General features: G+C 41.1%; 1 protein-coding gene across 6 annotated transcripts in view; it reads right to left on the bottom strand.

Moving 5' to 3' along the window:
- Positions 1 to 18,691, bottom strand: part of cacna1da (calcium channel, voltage-dependent, L type, alpha 1D subunit, a) — a 63,419-nt gene that overhangs the window by 27,990 nt on the left and 16,738 nt on the right. For 4 of the 6 annotated variants that reach the window (XM_034585119.1, XM_034585120.1, XM_034585117.1 and 1 more), the window contains exons 4-17: positions 16,425 to 16,564; positions 12,795 to 12,967; positions 11,973 to 12,125; positions 10,733 to 10,929; positions 10,254 to 10,357; positions 8,554 to 8,723; positions 6,006 to 6,080; positions 3,991 to 4,078; positions 3,196 to 3,222; positions 2,559 to 2,719; positions 1,483 to 1,708; positions 1,186 to 1,393; positions 557 to 677; positions 253 to 340 (exon numbers count right to left, since the gene is read on the bottom strand). In XM_034585119.1, the coding sequence (XP_034441010.1) occupies positions 253 to 340; positions 557 to 677; positions 1,186 to 1,393; positions 1,483 to 1,708; positions 2,559 to 2,719; positions 3,196 to 3,222; positions 3,991 to 4,078; positions 6,006 to 6,080; positions 8,554 to 8,723; positions 10,254 to 10,357; positions 10,733 to 10,929; positions 11,973 to 12,125; positions 12,795 to 12,967; positions 16,425 to 16,564 (1,931 nt within the window). The remainder of the gene's footprint in view (positions 1 to 252; positions 341 to 556; positions 678 to 1,185; positions 1,394 to 1,482; positions 1,709 to 2,558; positions 2,720 to 3,195; positions 3,223 to 3,990; positions 4,079 to 6,005; positions 6,081 to 8,553; positions 8,724 to 10,253; positions 10,358 to 10,732; positions 10,930 to 11,972; positions 12,126 to 12,794; positions 12,968 to 16,424; positions 16,565 to 18,691) is intronic. The other 2 variants (XM_034585121.1, XM_034585123.1) reach the window with 1 other exon arrangement.

The following is an 18,691-nucleotide window of genomic DNA, read 5'->3' as shown; positions in this document are numbered from 1 at the left end:
TAACATTAGAATAAAAAAAATTGGTGTACAATGTTAACCGAATATATATTAAATTGAAATTCCATGGCAGAAATGATTATTGCACAGTTACAGTGAATTAGTTGAAACCCTGAGTGACATATAAGGTGCATGTGGTCGACTGGGAGCAGAAGCTGCAGGAAGGAACAACCTCTCTCCTTCAGACACACTGGTTGAAACTAATATTTAAATCATATTTGTCACACAAAGACTTAGCAGGAGATCAGCAGTCACCCTTTAGTGTCTGCTCCGTCTGTGTTAAGAGACTCTGCATCTGCCAAGTTGTCCACAGCGATAGCCAAGAAGACATTCAGCAGGATATCTGAGCGAAGGCTTCAGTGAAGGACAACTCTCTTCAACCACTGAGTGTAACTACACAAACACTTAGCAATGACTGAAAACAGATCAGTGTCGTTATTCATACGTTATCAACACTCCAGCAACAGATTTCATGTACGTTCCAAACACATATATGAATGAACTTAGACTTAGCGTGTGGAGCAGCGTCAGGTGTGCTAGTAGGAGTGAGAGAGGATACAGTTTCCACAGATGAAGAGGATGATGAAGTAAAAGCACACAATCATCCCAGAGGACGAAGGGCCTCCGTACGCCATGATGCCATCGTACATAACAGCGTTCCAATCTTCTCCGGTCAGGATCTAAAATCAGTCATGATACTTATTTCAATGTCAAATGTCACAGTTTTAGAGAAAATGTGCTGACAACAGCTTTTTTTTCACATGGTGCAGTAGAAAATCTACTAATCTGACTGGTTATTAATTATGTTTAATGCTTAATGATTGACTGATTGATTGATTGATTGATTGATTGATTGATTGATTGAAGTGGTCAAACTATATAATGGTGACAATAGTAAATTAGTTTTAAGAAGAGTTTGAAAGTTCATTTTTGCAATTTCTTGTTACATATCAGACAAAGCACACACTGATGGCGTTATCTCAGCTTGTCTGATTTATTGTTCATTTATTGTTATCTCTTCAGTTGTTAGTAAAATCTTAAACCCTAATTCTTTCTAAATGTGTTAATGTAAATACATCACATTTGTTCTATATTATCTGTGTTTTTAATTTATGTATATCATAAAGCACTAATGGCAAAATCGAAATGTTTGCAGGTCGTAGAGTTATATCATAATTTGAACTGTACCTGAAACACAGTCAGAAGAGATTGGGGAAAGTTGTCAAACGTGCTCCTCTTGGTCTGAGTTTCGTCAAAGTTGAACTTTCCGCCAAACACCTGCATGCCCAGCAGGGAGAAGATGATGATGAAGAGGAAGAGCAGCAGCAGCAGGGAGGCGATGGACTTCATGGAGTTGAGCAAAGATGCTACCAGGTTACTCAGTGACTGCCAGTGACTACAGAGAGAGGATAGACAGACGATTAGCTGAACACCACACGTAAACACACACGCACACTAACACACACAAACAAAGCGTGGTCTCACCGTGTGACCTTGAAGATCCTCAGCAGACGCACGCAGCGGAACACAGAGATACCGAGGGGAGACATGATTTCCAACTCCACCAGAATGGTTTCAGTGATTCCTCCACACACCACGAAGCAGTCGAAGCGGTTGAACAGCGACACGAAGTAGGCCTGTAGCCCCAGACTGTACATCTTCACCAGCATCTCACACGTGAACATGGCTAACAGCACTTTGTTGGCCACATCTGAAAACCACAGAAAAGATCGATTATTTGACAGCACAGAAGTGTCAGTGCTTTTAAAACACTTAAAATATGTCATTCACATTTACTCTTTATTCGGTCTAAGCACAGATGTTCCAACAGAAAAGTGTTCTATTTTGTTTCAATATAATTTAACCTTCATCCTCGGTCAAAGTCAAAATGAACATCATAATAGCATAACATAGAGTACATGACACAACTGCAGTAGTTCATGAGAAAATACACATATAACACAATGAAGAGTATACGTCATCCTCATGACCACAGACTGTAAATAAAGATCCACAATGTGTCTCCACTTCCTCCCACTATCTAGAAATAAAACCAAACCCCTAACCCAAAAAAGGTCCCATCAATACACAGGCTTAACGACTTAGTCTCAGCTGTCAGTCATGATGTTTGACCCTGTTTTTAAAGCATCAAATAACTAATTTAAAACCAAACTTTATGGAAAAATGATCACGTTAACAAACATCAGTGTCATAACAACTACCTATAATGACAGAGACCATATTTGAGAATAATTTATTTGATGTGAACCTTAACTTTTTAATTTGGTCCATATCCCATCCACTAAAATGGATGCGGCAGGATTTATGAGCTATACTTGACCTAGCCACCAGGTGGCGATAGAGATGCTCTGGCTTTACTTTTGGGGACCTGTCACGTCGTCCATCTTTATATACAGATAATGATTATGATGTATAAAATTTAGAAAAACTGTGAAATACAGATTTCAAATAACTGTGATCCATATCTGTGTTTTAGCTTTTTGAGATAATAAGGTAATAATGTCAGGTAACAATAAGAAGCACTGCAGTGTGGTTCCTACCCTGCACTTGGGTCAGCCACGACGGCTGGTTGTAATGCTCTGATGATATGGTGAGGGTGTTGAGGAACACCAAGATGATGACCAACCAATAGAAAGGCACCGATTTAACAGCCAACCGGCACTTCCTGCGGCAGAACCTGTTCCAGCGGCGCCAGCGCCGACTGCGGGAGGAGGGAGCAACATTAATACAAAGAACAACGTCATTATAAGTGCTTTAGAAAAACAAAGGCTCTGGTCTCAAACTTAAAATGTCCAAACAATAAAATAAAAACATCAGCGGTTGTTTTTAAGAAATCACTAAGGTTTGTTCCCATTAATAACAGAGATGCAGTGGACTAAGGGGGAAGGGCCATGAGGGAATTGCATCACTATATTTTCTGCAAGTCATACTGTTCAGTAAACGAGCTGAAAAAACACTGTGTAAGGCGATTCTCTAAAAATACCTTATGGTACATGCTGACTTTCTAAAAGCTGTTAATGTATCTTCTCTGGTAGAGTCGAATAAAACCCTAAAACTTACAAATAAAAAAATAGATACAATCTAACGCAGGCACTGTAGTTATATCCCTATACCACTGTATAGGGATAGTTATTCAACATTCAACATGCAGAGACACAGAGGCACAAATATACTGACCTGCACTTAGACTTCGAAATTTTTTGACTGAAAGAAAGAAGAATTCAGTTAATATTACCATCACAGGTTGTTTGTTGAGTTATTGAAAGTTGTTAGTGCGAATGAAAAAAAGGTTGATTAGTCATTATACGTGTCCTGCTGTAACAGTCAACAGCAGTATAGGAAGAAAATATAAACATGCATATGTAAGATGTTTGCTTTAACCTAATATAGAATTATTTTGTGGGATTGGTAATATGGAACACAACAGTTATATGCCTTCAGGATTTTGGAAGCTTGAGCCTTTCTTGCTCTCCTGAGGAATTTGATATAACACATAATGTTATGTTTCAATTAACCAAATCAAAACACAAAAGTCTGTATATACACAGTCCCTATATTGTAAAGTGTGATAATTGCATTCTGTATTTTGCCATTTATTTATTTATATTTTATTTTTATACTGATATGGACCTACATGTCTGAAATACAACTTAAATAAACCTATAGGGAAAGAAAAAAGAAAAGATAAAAGTACAACTTTAAACTAGACAACGAGAGAAAAATACATCAATCTATAAATAAATGAGGAATGAAGTAAATACAAGAAATCGTGAAACAGTGACGTCATTACTAAAAACACAACATAAATATTAAAGAGTAACTTGTACTATGGAGAAAAGAAGCCTGAAGTGGTGATGACTGGGCTGAGAGCCTGTGATGTGAGTGATTCATGTTTTTTATTGAAGTAGTAACCCCACTGTTATTACACTTTAATGTAATAACAGTGGTCATGTAGGTGCTGTATGTTCTCACCACAGAGCTCCGCAGCATGGCGTCTTTTCATCCTCCCCGTTCTGATTCTCGGTGTTCACAGATTCCGTTTCGCTGGCCGGGACGCTCGCTGCGGCAGCAAATAAAGCAGACACTTACAAAAAAAATAATCATATGCACTTTGCAGTGGCACAAGATATTTCACAGTGCAGAGCATCCCAGGGGGAAGAAGCGTATGGGAAGAAATAACACTGAGGCTGCATCAGTTTGGAGTTCTTCCAAAAAGAAGAGAAAAGATAGAACATTCTGTACAAGTCGCTTTACACTATAAAGTCTCCAAAGGCATCCCGACTGTTTGATAGTGATTTAAATAAATGAAAGGTGAAACTTTTTTAAACTCCAAAGCCTCGACTCTAAAACTACCTCACAGAGAGGAGGCCACTAAGCGGCACTGTGGCTGTGCATCATTGTCATCATCAGTATCATTTACTGAGTGCTGAGAGGGAGATGACACGGGACAGGCGAGTGGACAGCTGCTCTACCGGAGCTGACTGATGCACACAATGAGGAGCGGAGTGGAGAAAGGAGCAGGGTGAGGAGGACGGAGCTCTTAAAGCTGTCGCTGAAACGCTACACTCCAAATACTGCCAGCTCCTTGCAAAGACTGTCTGTGCAGCCGGATGATGATTAACTGTGTGAAACGTCTCAGTGCTTTAGCTCGCACGGTGTGTGTGCTACTGCCGCCGCTGCTTAGCTTATGTAGACGTGTTGGCTTTGATTCCTGAGTGTTAGGACAGCTCTCAGCTCTGGAAATAGTGCTGACTGCTGGAGTAGTGATCTGGGTTTAGCCCTGTTTCCTATATTCATACTGAGCTCCAGCTTTTTGAAATGGGACGTGGGAAGGAAACAGGGCGTGGCAGCTGTATTACTGCTCCACGTCACACTCACTTAACGGAGACAAGGTTTCATTTAGAACCGGTAGACTTTAAAAGAGGAAAAAAAACAGCAGGGCAAAAGGAATAAAGACAACTGAGAGGCTCTGATGCTCAAACGTGGGGGTTAAACACAGCAGTAAGGCACAGTGATGAGATACTACACACACACACACACACACACACTCACACAGGAGTCCATTCTGAAGATTCAACTGGACTTTTTGCTGCTGTTCTTTAAAATTGATTTCACTCGTCTCCTTGTACTATTCAATGACAAAAAATGTGTTTGTGAAGAACGCAGCCACAATAATGGACGACTGACCCTGTTAACATTAATGTTTTTAAGGATTTATATTATTTCTTTTTCTTAATTTGTATTTGTCAAGACTTATTGCTAAGCTGATTTGCTCTTCACATCCACCACGTAACAGTGCATCATTGACCCTATGTTAACTTAAATGACAAAAACATTTGAACTTGAACTTGAAAGATGGAAAACAAAAGAGTAGTGGGGTAGTTATCAGATAATACAGCTGGTAACATTTCTATCTCTAAAAAACTACTTCAGAGGTTTCCATGAAACATGGGGGAAGGAGGAGGAATAAGGAGCCGTTCAATTTTGGTGCGGATCCTGATCAACAGGCGGATCCAGGACTTATTTTAACATTACGAAATAGGGTGTTTTTTCCACATTTTTCATTCTCTGAGGATAATTTCAATAAAATTCAGGCATATTCAGGGGGTTGATATTAATGAGTGTGTGCAATTTCATGTGGATCAAAATAACAACCTGGATCTAGTGGGTTTAAATATGGTTTTAGAGGGGTGAAGTCTTTTTTCAGCTGCTGTATCATAACAAATAGGGTTGGAAACCTGTTACAATCACCAGTTTGTAGCTAAGAAACGTAATGTGGCCTCAGCTACAAGGCTTGTATTAATTGAAGGGGACTGTTGTGACTTGGTGGAGGTATGCACCACACTAAGTGCCATTCGAGTTTCCTTTTTGAGATTAGATTGTGCTTCAAACACTCATACATACACTCTTTCGCACACATATGTAAGAAAACGTTTAAACAGACACATAATAGCAAGAGAACAATGGAGGGAAACCACAGGATTTACCATGAGTGTCGGACGACTGGCTGAACCACCCAAACCTTCCTTTCTTCTTCTCAGTAAGGTCAGCCAGAGTCACCCCTTCATGTGTAATGCATGCAAGCCCATGCATTCAGACACAACGGCACAGCAGAGGGACATGGGGGGCGAGAATGGGCTGCTATCAAAATGGGTCAGAGCACACAAGCACCACAGGACAACAACAGTATTCAAAATATCAATATCCAACAATGGCAAGCGCAGCAGGAGCCACAGGGGCTGCAGACACTGAGGAGGGCAGAAGAACGACATGGAGAGCTGTTAGTCACAGGAAACGCCTGCAGGGGACACGGCCCTGTACCAACATGTTACAGCGCTAATTACAGCTTTTGCATGATAACATGTTAGAAAGGGGCTCGCACATCGTCGACAGACACCGAAAGCCAGGATGGATGTTGAGAAGCAGTATGGACCTGCCTCCACGCAACACAGAACCTTCACCTGCAAAACTTAAACATCTGTCTCACACCTGACTTTATACAGGACATGAGGTTTGACTACAGGAGAAGACAGGTGGGAGAGGCAACAGTGAATGAACGGGGAGAACATTAAAAATGAGGGGAGATTGTAATGAGCAGTGCAAAAAAATACACAGATTCTTAGGTGAAGCAGTCACAGTTTCTCCTCTGCATCATGTGTGCTGCTTATATAAAGAGGATTTGGATTAAGAGTTTTCCTACTGCTCAAGTAACATGATTTTTTCCTTTTCCCTCCTCATGAAGATCCAGTGGCGTCGCAGCATGCTCCATTTCTGTCAGTGGTGCACTGTTCATTGATGGTGGAGATAAAACCGGTCTGTACACTCTGCTTCAAACACTTCACACATGTTTATATTAACCACTACTAAGAAAAGGCGATCTCTTTTTCATAGATGGACGAAATATTGCGTAAATGTGAAAATATTTTATAGTGGACTTTATAGATGCAGAGGTAGTCTGAGTGAAATTCTATTTCAATATTGTGTCCAAGACCTAAAATTGCCAGTAATATTTACTCATCATTATTACAGTTTCAGCTCTTGTTCTACAGTGTTCGTCCCAGGAGATATTTAGCGATTACTTTATTTAATCTCTATAAACGCATTCTGCATGTGACTATGTAGGTGAGGGACAAGACTGGGATCTTTTAGTTTCTATTTCTAGTTTGACAGGGGACAGTGTTTAGAGGTAATGATGTCTGATCTACTGAGCAGCCACATGGATTTCATAGTAACAGCCAGTAGCCAGTCAGATTTATCTTAAGCCTCATTCTAACCTCACGTTCGGCCTGTTGATTACAAGGCCAAAACACTTGATGACGCATCTAATGTTATGTCCCTAATGTCCGCTCAGGGCCGCACTAATATCTACTGGTAATTGGTAACTTAATTTGTGAAGAAGACCTTCAAACGTAAAAGGGATATTCAACATATTGTCCTATATTCTAGAATCAAATTGACCTTTGAGCAAGTTTCGGTTTCCCACAGGTAAACAGTTGGTGTGGAGAGGAGAAGAGGTGGAACACATTGAGCGACATGCATCGGCTATCTGTATTTTTTTTACATATTCTGTATTCATATCGTTAATAGAGATTAGCAAAACTGTCACCGGGATCTAAAACACCTACAAAAAGTATCAGTGTTTGTGTTTTGTGTGGAGACAAGTTCCAATTGTGTGGCCTCGACAGACTGTAAACGACGCACAGCGAACAGAAGATGGCGTCTCGGTCCATTGTCTACAAAATATTGGCCATTTCCCCCAGAGGCTGATTCATCATTAGCTGATGGGCTCCGAGATTTCTTTAAGTGCAACTGATCTTTTACTTGCAGCATTGATCGACCTGCATTATCTACTTCCACTTCAGTCAGTGATTTCCTACAGTTCCAAGATGGCTTTTGAAAAGTTGCAAGTTCAACTCAGACTCACTGGAGATTTACATGAATTGCATTATAATTTGCTGATGCTACCGCAGGTGGAAAAAGCAGAAATTCTCTTGTCTCTGGTGGACGGTCACAAGTTGATGCAAAATCACAATAAAAAAAAAGAGAGAGAAGACTTGCGTGCAGGGTCAGATTTATGCATTGGCTCTTTTTTCTACTGTAAACCCTCTGTAACTGTGATATGTCTCAACAAGATTGACTTATTTTCTGGAGCAATAAGAGAAATAGAGCACATAACCCACAAGGAAACAAGAATTTAGAGAAAAAACATGTATTCTGTTTTAAATATGAGTTTAAATATTGAAACGTTTTCTCCTGCAGAGAGAAATTATCTTTTAGCTGCAAACCACCATGTTCTTTTTACAAACCTCCCACTTCACATTTCAGATTTCTGGAGAACAATCCTTATTTCCTGACTATAGAAAAAATAGGATAAAGGACATATTAAGCCTATATGTAGAAATTATATCTCTCCCAAGTCAATAATGATACACACTGGTGGATAGAACATTTGAATATATTGATCAGTTTTCTGTATTGAAGGGCTCTTGCGTTACACTTAACAAATCGTAGGAGCGAGTGGGAGAGGACACTTACGGTTGCGCTTGGTCTCCTCATCGGCCTCGTCCTCGTTGTCGGGGTCGATGTCTTCAGCCTGAGTGATCCAGTCCAGGTAACCCTTCAGATCCTCCTCCAGCTGCTGCTTCTCACGCAGCTTCTGGAAGTCTCCACGAGCTTTGGCCTTCTCTCTCTCCTTGGAAAACTCTCTGGTTTTGCAGAGGCACACACAGACAACACACGGAAAACGCATTCAAACCAGCAGGAGGGCAAAAATCACCACATAAATATGCACAAAAAGAACACACACTTCCACAGCAAACAGCAAAATGGAAATAAACAACTCGTCCTTCAGAAAAGAAAAAAAAAACCCTCTGCTTTTACTGCACTGACTGAAGATAGCCTGTGTGTGTATTTCCTGTTAATTCTCCTCGTCCAGATTCTGCTCTGCATATTCACACACTTCAAACACACGCTTTCAAAGCTGTGTGTGTTTTTCTGAAGCGCAGCCACTGGAGGGAGATGTACACCTTTGAAAGACAACACGCGGCTATATTTAGAGCCTGACGGTACAGTAGCGTATCCTTCAGGCTGCGAGCATCTTAATCATACAGAAAAGGTAATTTAGGTGGACAGATGGTTTCAAGAGACATGCAACATTTGCACCACATCAAAATTCAAACATTATATAAAACAACTACGACTACTGCGGAAACAGCGATATGTGAAGCGCTTCAGTAGACAGGGCCTAGATATTATATACATTCTGTATATACATGTATGGCAGGATAGGTGTCATGGTGTTATTTGAGCTCTGATGATGATCAAGTAAAGAATACGAGATGAACTGACACACAACAATAAGACTGGATGTCAGCAGGTGAGAAAGCAGCATTTGTTAGACTGCATTCAGAAATCTGACCCCGCCAATCTCAATTAGCCGTCTGAACCGCAGGAGAGGATCTGAGTTGATGATTATGACAACCTTCTTGGCTTTTTTTTTTCTTTTTTTTAACTAGGCTCTGCTGGTCAACCATCCAGAGTTAATTCTACTGTAATGCCCCACCCCCCACTCTGCAGCGCTGGGAAAGCAAAGTGGGGTTTGAGAAAGCTTAGGAGCGCAGAGGGAGTGAAGGGCGAGGAATGAGATTAATTTCTCTCACAGGAGGTTGGGTGGGTTGGGGATGGCAGGGTGGGGGGAGGAAAGGCTCACTTTGCAGTTGCCGTGGAGAGGAACGTGATAGTTTGACGCCGACAGAGGACAGAGGAGAACGCCTGAGAGAGAATGTGCATTTATCTCGATGGGCCTAACGCAATATATTTTTTTAGTTTTGCAAAAACGATTGTCAGGATCTGTGTACTTCCCACATCCATGAGAATTTTCAGCAGAGCGCAAACTCTATTATGGGTTAAGACTATTTCCTGACACAGCAAGCCGTGCGGGGTGAACAACAACCCACAGCATATATACACGCTTTGCACACTGCAAACCCACTGCAAGACGTTGCCTCTTACCCACTTAGCACACCTAACACAAGGTTTAACACGAAAAAGGAGCCGAGTATGATGAGGCTAACAAAATAAATCCAAGGCGTCTCCCATCCGATGGCGTCATTGACCTACAGGAACCAAAATGCAGCTGGTTAACGCGACAGGAAACACATAAAAGGACAGAGAACCTCCAGCCTGCAAGCGAGCAAGCTGAGGGTCTCTGTCGGAAGAGAGAAGAAGGTGCTTACCCGCTCAACACACCCAAAACCAGGTTAAGAACGAAAAAGGAGCCGAAGATCACAAGACTGACAAAGTACACCCATGGAAGCTCTAAGCCCATAGCATCGTTCATCTGGAGGAAGACGAGCGTTGCCACGGATGAAGGAGAGGAGGGAGAGATAGAGGAATGTAGAGAAGGAACAGAATGAAATGTAAGTTAGAGACTGTCAGAAAAGAAGAGAACACGGGTTAAACAGTAGCTTTTTCTTTAGATAAAGAAAAACGGACAATTAGCAGGAATAGTGTCAGTGCGTCGCGTTGTCAGAGGAGCTGCTTTCAGTCATTTAGTCAATCAATCACATCCGCGTGATAAGAGTTGCCTCAGGAAATGATCAGCAGCTTCATCATCAGAGTGTCAGTCACATCACTGCTGTGTGTCTGATCTGAACACACATTTAACGCTGACGGCCAGCCAAAGTCACAGGTTATTAAAGTGGGAGGAGCTCACCCAGTACAGCACGTCCGTCCAGCCCTCCATGGTGATGCACTGAAACACCGTCAGCATGGCGAACAGGAAGTTGTCGAAGTTGGTGATGCCACCGTTGGGACCCTGCCAGCCCTCCCTGCACACTGTGCCGTTGATGGGGCATTGGCGCCCGTGACCTGAGATCGCACATGGAGCCGGGTCCTCCTCTGCTGTCATATCTACAGAAAGAGAGGAGAAAGTACTTCAAAATGATCCGAATTAATCAACTCACAACAGCTATTTTAGAATATTTATCTTGAGACTCTTTGGAGCGGTTCGATCTCCAGGTTAGAGCCACAGAACCAAACAAGCTCCACCTCGACCCTGTTACAGTAAAACACACTGAGGCATCAGTGTTCACAACCATGTCATTTATAATAGTAGTCTCTGGGGACATTTTACTGCAGAACAAGTGCATTTACTTCTTAAAATGAAACTACGTGGCGGCACGGTGGATAGCACTGTCACCTCAAGTCCGAATCCCGGTTTGCATTTGCATGTTCTTCACTCGTCTGTATGGGTTTTCTTCAGGTACTTTAGCTTCCTCCCACAGTCCAGACACATGCAGATTGGGGTAAGGTTAACTGGAGACTCTAAATTGACTGTGAATGTGAGAGTTAATGTGTCAATCTGTCAAAAGTGTACCCCGCCTCCCGCCCAATGTCAGCTGGGATTGGCTCCAGCTCCCCTCTACAACCCCCAAAGGCCAAGTGATGTAGAGAATGGATGAATTCATGAACTACTACTTTCATTTTATCAGCCACAAGGTATCAACAGAGATGTTGTGGGAAAAGAAACCACCAAATTGTGATTGTGTTTTTAGACAGAAACTCACAGGCTGTGTAAACCATGTCCTTAGTGGAACTTAAAATGCTGTAGGACCGAAGTGTCCTTTCTGTCATTGTGTTGAAAATAGAAATTTTCTGATCATGTCTTGTGATTTAAATAATATTTTGAGAGCTCCATGGGTAAAAGAGCCTTTCTGAGACTTTCTCTGATTCAGTTTGCGCAATACGTAATGCACACAAGCAATTGTGTCTACTTGTTTGGACAAATGGTTGAAAAGATCTCTATTGATCTGGTCACATATGCTGTTGGATTCAAGTTGAAATACATGTTTATATTTGTTACTGAAAACATAAAATAACAGCTTGGTACAATAAATTAAAATGCAGATCACGATTTCATTTCATATGTAAAACAGACAATGATGAGGACGTACCTGATCCAGGCATATAGCAGGTTGCGTGCATTTTCCCAATGAAAAGCTCCAGGCCGATAATAGCATAGATGATAATAACAAACAAGACCAGCAGAGCAATGTGAAGAAGAGGGACCATGGCTTTAATGATGGAGTTCAACACCACCTGTAAACCTATGCAAGAAGAAAACACATTAGATGAAGCCTGACTGGTCTTTGTACAAACATATACACAGTCAAAATTATAATATATGTATATATATTATATATATAGCAACAAACTGTCTCTATTCTCGTTGTCGATCCAGAGGGCCACACAGTTTGATATTTTGCAACATCTTCCTATTTATCGTCTAAATGCAGTTTAATGCAATCCATATATAAATAAAATATATAAAATGTTTTTAAATGCACAACATATTACTTAATTCAATACATTTTCCTTCTTTGATCACTGTCAATGTTTTTGTAGACCATTTTGGCTTTATGTGCAAAATTGAAAAAGGCTTCATTACATTTTTCTGTTGATCTGGAACCACATGTATCATATAAATGTGTCAGGAGTGTTTACTGTGAGTTTGTTTGTTTGTATTCCACACAGAACTTATGTCTCTGGGGCTCTGATGTACAGATGAAAAACAGTCCTCAGGGTTTGCGCATACACCATCTGGACTTGTCCCTTCAACCTACGCTTAAAGAAGGGTGTAGATTTATATACGATACGATATAATATATAATATATATACGAAATTATATGTGGTAAATGTAATGTACTGGGTCACGCTGGATTCCTGTGGGTTGCATGTGTTTTGGTGTGTGGAGCTCAGCGGGTCCGGTTCTTACTGGGTACTCCTGAGACCAGCCGCAGGGGTCGCAGCACACGGAAGGCTCGAAGGGCTTTAACGTCGAATCCACCTGGTTTACCTCCATGGCCGTGCAGCGACGGATTCTCCGCGAGTCCGTCACCTTCTGGCTTCTCCTCTTTGGTCAAAAGCTCCAAGACAACACTGAAGAGTCTGTCAGAGAGCAAAGAGAAGGCAGTCACACTGTTATTCTGAGGACAACCGATAACCTGAGTGTTGACAAATGAGCCATGTGCTGAATTTCCACAGCATCTGAATTCAAGATGATCAGAGCTGATGAGGTGATCGAAATGTCTAATGATCAATTAGTCATTCCACAGAAGAATAATCCATTTTGGTTAATTAATCATTACCTCTGCCAAGGAGGTTATGTCTTCACCTCTGTGTGTTTGTATATTGGTTGGTTTGTTTGATTTTAAGCAAGATTACACAAAAACTACTGACTGGATTTCCACAGAACCTTGTGAAAGGATGTGGTATTGGTCACGGAAGAACCAATTAAATATAATGTGCGAATCCGGATGATGGGTTGGATCCAGGATATTTTTTTCCCCGCTTGTTTTAACATTGCGATAGAGGACATTTACAAACATTGTCGTTAATTTCTCAGAGAATAATTTCCGGATCTTGATGAAAACAATCAGGCACATTAAGGGGACTGATATCTATGAGTGTGTGCAATTTGGTGCTGCCTGATTGAATTTAAGGGGACTGTTGGGTTATGAGCTCTACTGCGTGCTATTCTTATTTGATTAATCCTTTCAGTCAATTTTCAAGTAAAAGAAATGGAAACTACAGCTTCTAAATGTTTTATTTGTTGCAAAGCAGAGTAAAAATATTTGGTCTCCATGGGCTGTGGAACATTAAATTGTACATTTTACGATATTTTGTTACATAATTAGTGCATCGTATTAAATCTACAATACCATCGTCATTCATCAATCATTCTCTTCAGTAATAAAAACATTAAAAACTGACTTAAAAACACAAATCTTTGTCTTTTCTCACACTTTCAGCGTCTTCACACTATTCACACTCTATTAAATAAACAGTTAGTGTCTTTGTTTTACTGTTGCTGAACCACCAAAGTAACATTTAACTGTGAAACTGTAAAGTAGTGTCACCAGTTTTATTTACAGCCACCCACAAACCATACTGATATCACCAGGATACACTTGGATTATTAAGAGTATAAGAGATTGAAGCATATGTTAATTTTAGTCAATAACAATTTTTTAAAAACGGGTTACCAAACACATTTCAGATTATATTCAGATTAAGTGCATAGTGTCTTTGAGAACGTGACAAAAATAATTGCCGGTTCTTACGTTTCCTGAGCAGATTATCACTAAGAAACACAGTTCTACGCTACACACGAGACATTCAGGGGCAAAGCTGAGAGAGCAGTAAAATATCTCAGCCTCAATGTAAAGAGATAAATGGGGCACAAACGCGGGCTCCTGCTGCGCTCGCAAATTAAAATCAGCAGTGAACAAATCTCTTGAATCACGATGGAGGACACTTCATTGCAGTGGGTTGGACGTCACTCACCTAGCCAAGAGGGAAAAATCATCTCACCACATCATATCAAAGCTGTGGGCTCAACACAGTGAATGAAGCTGCTATACGCACAGTCTGCTCAGATTTATGTTGCACTAAGTCACAGCTGTAAGATTGACCGGCTGCCACTGGGGTCTCATTACTCATCCAATCACGTTCTAATCAAAAGCCTTCACATGGCAACACTGTTCTGCTGAACATACCTGAGGAGAGCCGCCTTTACGTAGGTGATACATCTGACTGCTTCACCAGTGAAATCAGATCAAGTCTCTTATTATGTCTTTTCAAACATTTTTCATTTTTAGCCTAAAATCTACAAACTCTCACTTTCTTTACAATCAATTTGTAAACAATGCTACTGCATCCAGCACATATGAAGTAGCATGTTTCTGGCCTCCAGATGAATCCATGTTCAATATTTAATCCCTCTGCAGATCTATTTTCATCCTCACCAACTCCTGTTTTTCTCTTTAGCTACTTTTGTCTACAAGCTGTTTGCTGCTAGTGACCAGTCAGTCTATCTGCACGTGTTCCTAGAAACAGATGCCCAACGTGGCAGCAAACAAAAGTGGTGAGAGAGAACCAAAACAAAAATGTGTGGGATGTAAAGACAATAAACCACATTGTATATGTCGGTCTTTCCCATTAATTATTGAAACTGTGGCAGCCAGTCCCATCCAAGATGTGTACACCTTTCATAATAACATAAGAGATCTCTAGCTTGGCGTTTTGCCACATGCTCATAACTGGCATTGCGTGCTCCCGCTATCGTCAACAAAGTTTTTAGCGTCCATGCAGACAGCCGGACTTTTAGCTGTAGATGTGCACGGACCAGCGAGTGGCAGGAAATGCAGTTCTCTCTCTCAAATGAGAACTTTTCTTTCGCTATTTTGTTTCTATCACTTGGAATAGATTGAATTCATTCTGGGGGAAACGCTGTATTTTATATTATTTATAGGTAAAGAGCTAAAACTTTCAATTACAAAGGCAACGTCCATCACCTCCACTTCAAATAGGCCCGAAGTTCAACATGATATCTTACATGCCTTTTTCTTGCATTTTCAAACTTTTCTCTCTATGAAGAATATGTTTCATAAAGTTAAATATTAAACTTACATGACAACCTTTTTCTAACCTCCATTAAACCATAACCCGACCTGCTATAGTCTATGAATACAAGACAATCATATCAAAGCCTGGTGTGAAGTGGAGTGAACTTTGACCTTTTTTTAAAGCTGTTTCAGAGTGATTTTGAGTTATAGTTTCACATCAGATACTGACAGTGTGTTTTATATGTGACATTTCATGGATTTAGCAACAGTCACTCTTCACAGCAGCAGCAGCAGCAGGCGTCTTTGCATCTGGCTGCATGGCAGATCAACCTTGCATGCCGCATACAGACAGAGATCTGACCCAGCTACCCACTGGACTGTGCGCATTAGAGGAGAGATAGAGAGAGGGGAGAGAGAGGTAAGAAGATAGAGAGGAGAGAAAAGAAGGTGCAGTTGGGATGTAGATATCAATCGGAGAGTGTGGAGAAGACAGAAACGAGGGCAGAGTGAGGTGGGGAAGTGTAAATCATCAAATACAACAATTTGAGGGATCAAAACGGAATAAGGAAGAGCTGAAGAGACGAAGCCGAGCACAACGAGAGAGAGTGTGAGTGAAAGACAGTCGGAGAGAAGAGAGAGAAAGATGGGAGTGTTGGAGAAGAGATGAAGTATGGAGAGATGCATGGTGACTCACTCCAGTAGTGGTAAAGCTCTGATTTATTCTCTCTGTCTTTTCTGGGTCAGATAGTGTGGGTGTACGAGGGTCTCTATTAGCACTCGGCCACTTGGAGCAAAGGATTAAGCAACTTTAACTTCAACACCGACTCCCTCTCTGAAAAACTGTAAACTGCAAGTGTTGAAAGTGTGAACTCGAAGAGCTAATTCAAGACCGTTACTAACATAACAAAAACCTCACAACCTGGTCAACAGACGGACACATCTGATAGGATGTCAACTATGTTTACTATGTTCAAAAATACGAGCACTTTAAAACTTACCCTATGACGACAATGACAAAATCCAGCATGTTCCAACCGTTTCTCACGTACGCGTTCTGGTGCATCACCAGACCATAGGCGATTATCTTCAGAAAGGTCTCGATCGTGAAAATGATGAGGAAGGCATACTCAACGGTTTCCTGTGGACACACACACAAAAGAGAACAGATTGTTATTAGGATACAGATATAAAGGACTATCATTAAACATGGACATTGGAGGGCATTGTTTTGGATGGACGCATCGACTGTATAAATAAAGATGGATGATGTGACTGAAGCGTCTCGATCACACCCTGGTATAGGCAGCATAGGTCATAAACCCTGCCTCCTCCATGTTAGCAGATGGGACATGGACAAAACCAAAAAAGTCGAAATAAACGTTAAATAAACTTTTCTCAAAGATGGTTTCTGTCATTTTAGCGGCTCCATCCCCAAATCGTTACTGCGCAGACTTGACAAGATGATAGCTTTCATATCTGGGACTTCTGGACAGTGGGAGGAAGTGGTGACGTATCGTCCATCTTTACATTACGTCTGTGAATGGTCAACACATACAGGCACTAACACTAAAGGATATATATCGAAGCACACAGGAACAAGTGGATAAAAAGATTGTGTACTCACAGTATACAAGTACACTTATACACTTCATATATTGTTATATATATTGCTGATTTTCATGAATATAACCTGAATATCTTTGGGTTTCAGACAGTTGGATGGAGAAAACTAAACATCTGAGGAGGTAACCATGACCTTGAATTGTTTGATTCATTCATTCATTATAAATTAATGAGGAAATTGTCAGGCTGATAAATAGATAATGAAAATAATTATTAGTCGGAGCCCCACTGTGCTCATAACAGTCTTCAAACTAACAAGTACAATTCAATATTAAATCCTGTCCCCTTTAAACACCAGGGGAAGAAGATTCAGTGATGAAGGTTACGAGGACACATCTTAGCTGATACAGTATTATGTTATGGGATAAAATTCATGAAGAGCACAATCAGCTGGTAAAAAGAGAGCGTGGGGCTTTTGGGGCGAAAGTGAAGGGTGCACATTGTTTCACCAATATCAGTCACAGAAGAGAAACATATGTGATCACACACACATAGTTATGTATATGCATACACATTGGCTTATCAAGCACAAGATAACAAGCATGTCTTTAAAACGTTGTTGGTGAGTGTCACACGTTGATTTTCTTTTACATTGAAAAACCCGATCAATATGAAATGTAAAAACACTCATTCTGTCGTACTGTGTCCCTCCAATGTATTGAACAACATTACTCAACCACAGCAGCAAAGTTTCCCCTTGTCCTGACCTCGTTCTCAGCTGATGTGGTTCTCACACTCTCCAACACGTATGTCTCAGCACATATTCACACAATATGAGAAACTTTGACCAGATGCACAATAGCATTTTGGAATAAGAACGGTGAAATGTCCGTTTCTTTTATTTCGAACCTGTAATCTCAAATTAAACTGGATAAACAGTTTTTGTCCTGACACACAATCACACCTCACAGAACCAGAGATAACAGAGGTGGACTGATCGGACGTTTTGACATTGTCTCTAGAACACACCACAAAGAACAAAGTTGCCACTGACGTGCATGTACCCTCTGAGCCTCTCTCCCTCTGCTCATAATCCTGAATGAACAAAACTAAATCCTTGAAATGAATCAAAACTATGTGAGAATGGGTACTGTGCCTTTGTGGAAGAGGAAAAGGCAGAAGAACAAATTAAAAGACAACTGCACTATCCATCCCTCCATCCCTCCATCCCTCTGTCTGTCTGTGTTTCCCACTTATCCTTTCAAGGGTCACGGGGCAGAGCCAATCCCAGCTGACATGGGGTGACAGTCAGGGTACAATACGATGGACAGGACGCCAGTCTATCAGAGGGCCGACATACAGACATTAACAACCATTCACGCTCACATTCACACTTGCGGGTAATTTTGAATCTCCAGTCAACCTTGACTGCATTTCTGTGGACTGTGGGAGGAAGCCGGAGTACCCACAGAAGAACCTACGCAGGCATGCGGAGGATATGCTAACACCACACAGAAAGGCCCTGGATGGCTGGAAGGTTAGAATCCAGCACCCACTTGCTGTGAGGGGCAAAAGGGTGGAAATTCCTCATTCACAAGTCTGAACAACCAGGGAGTGGGCTCTCAAGGCACCAATGTATCTGAGTGATGCTGAGAATAAACCCAAGTGGCTCTCAGTAGAGTGCATACCTTTACCAAGGCCC

The sequence above is a fragment of the Hippoglossus hippoglossus genome, chromosome 5 (assembly GCF_009819705.1).
Source record: "Hippoglossus hippoglossus isolate fHipHip1 chromosome 5, fHipHip1.pri, whole genome shotgun sequence".
NCBI classification, from domain to species: domain Eukaryota; kingdom Metazoa; phylum Chordata; class Actinopteri; order Pleuronectiformes; family Pleuronectidae; genus Hippoglossus; species Hippoglossus hippoglossus.
This window is presented reverse-complemented; position numbering and strand designations above follow the sequence as displayed.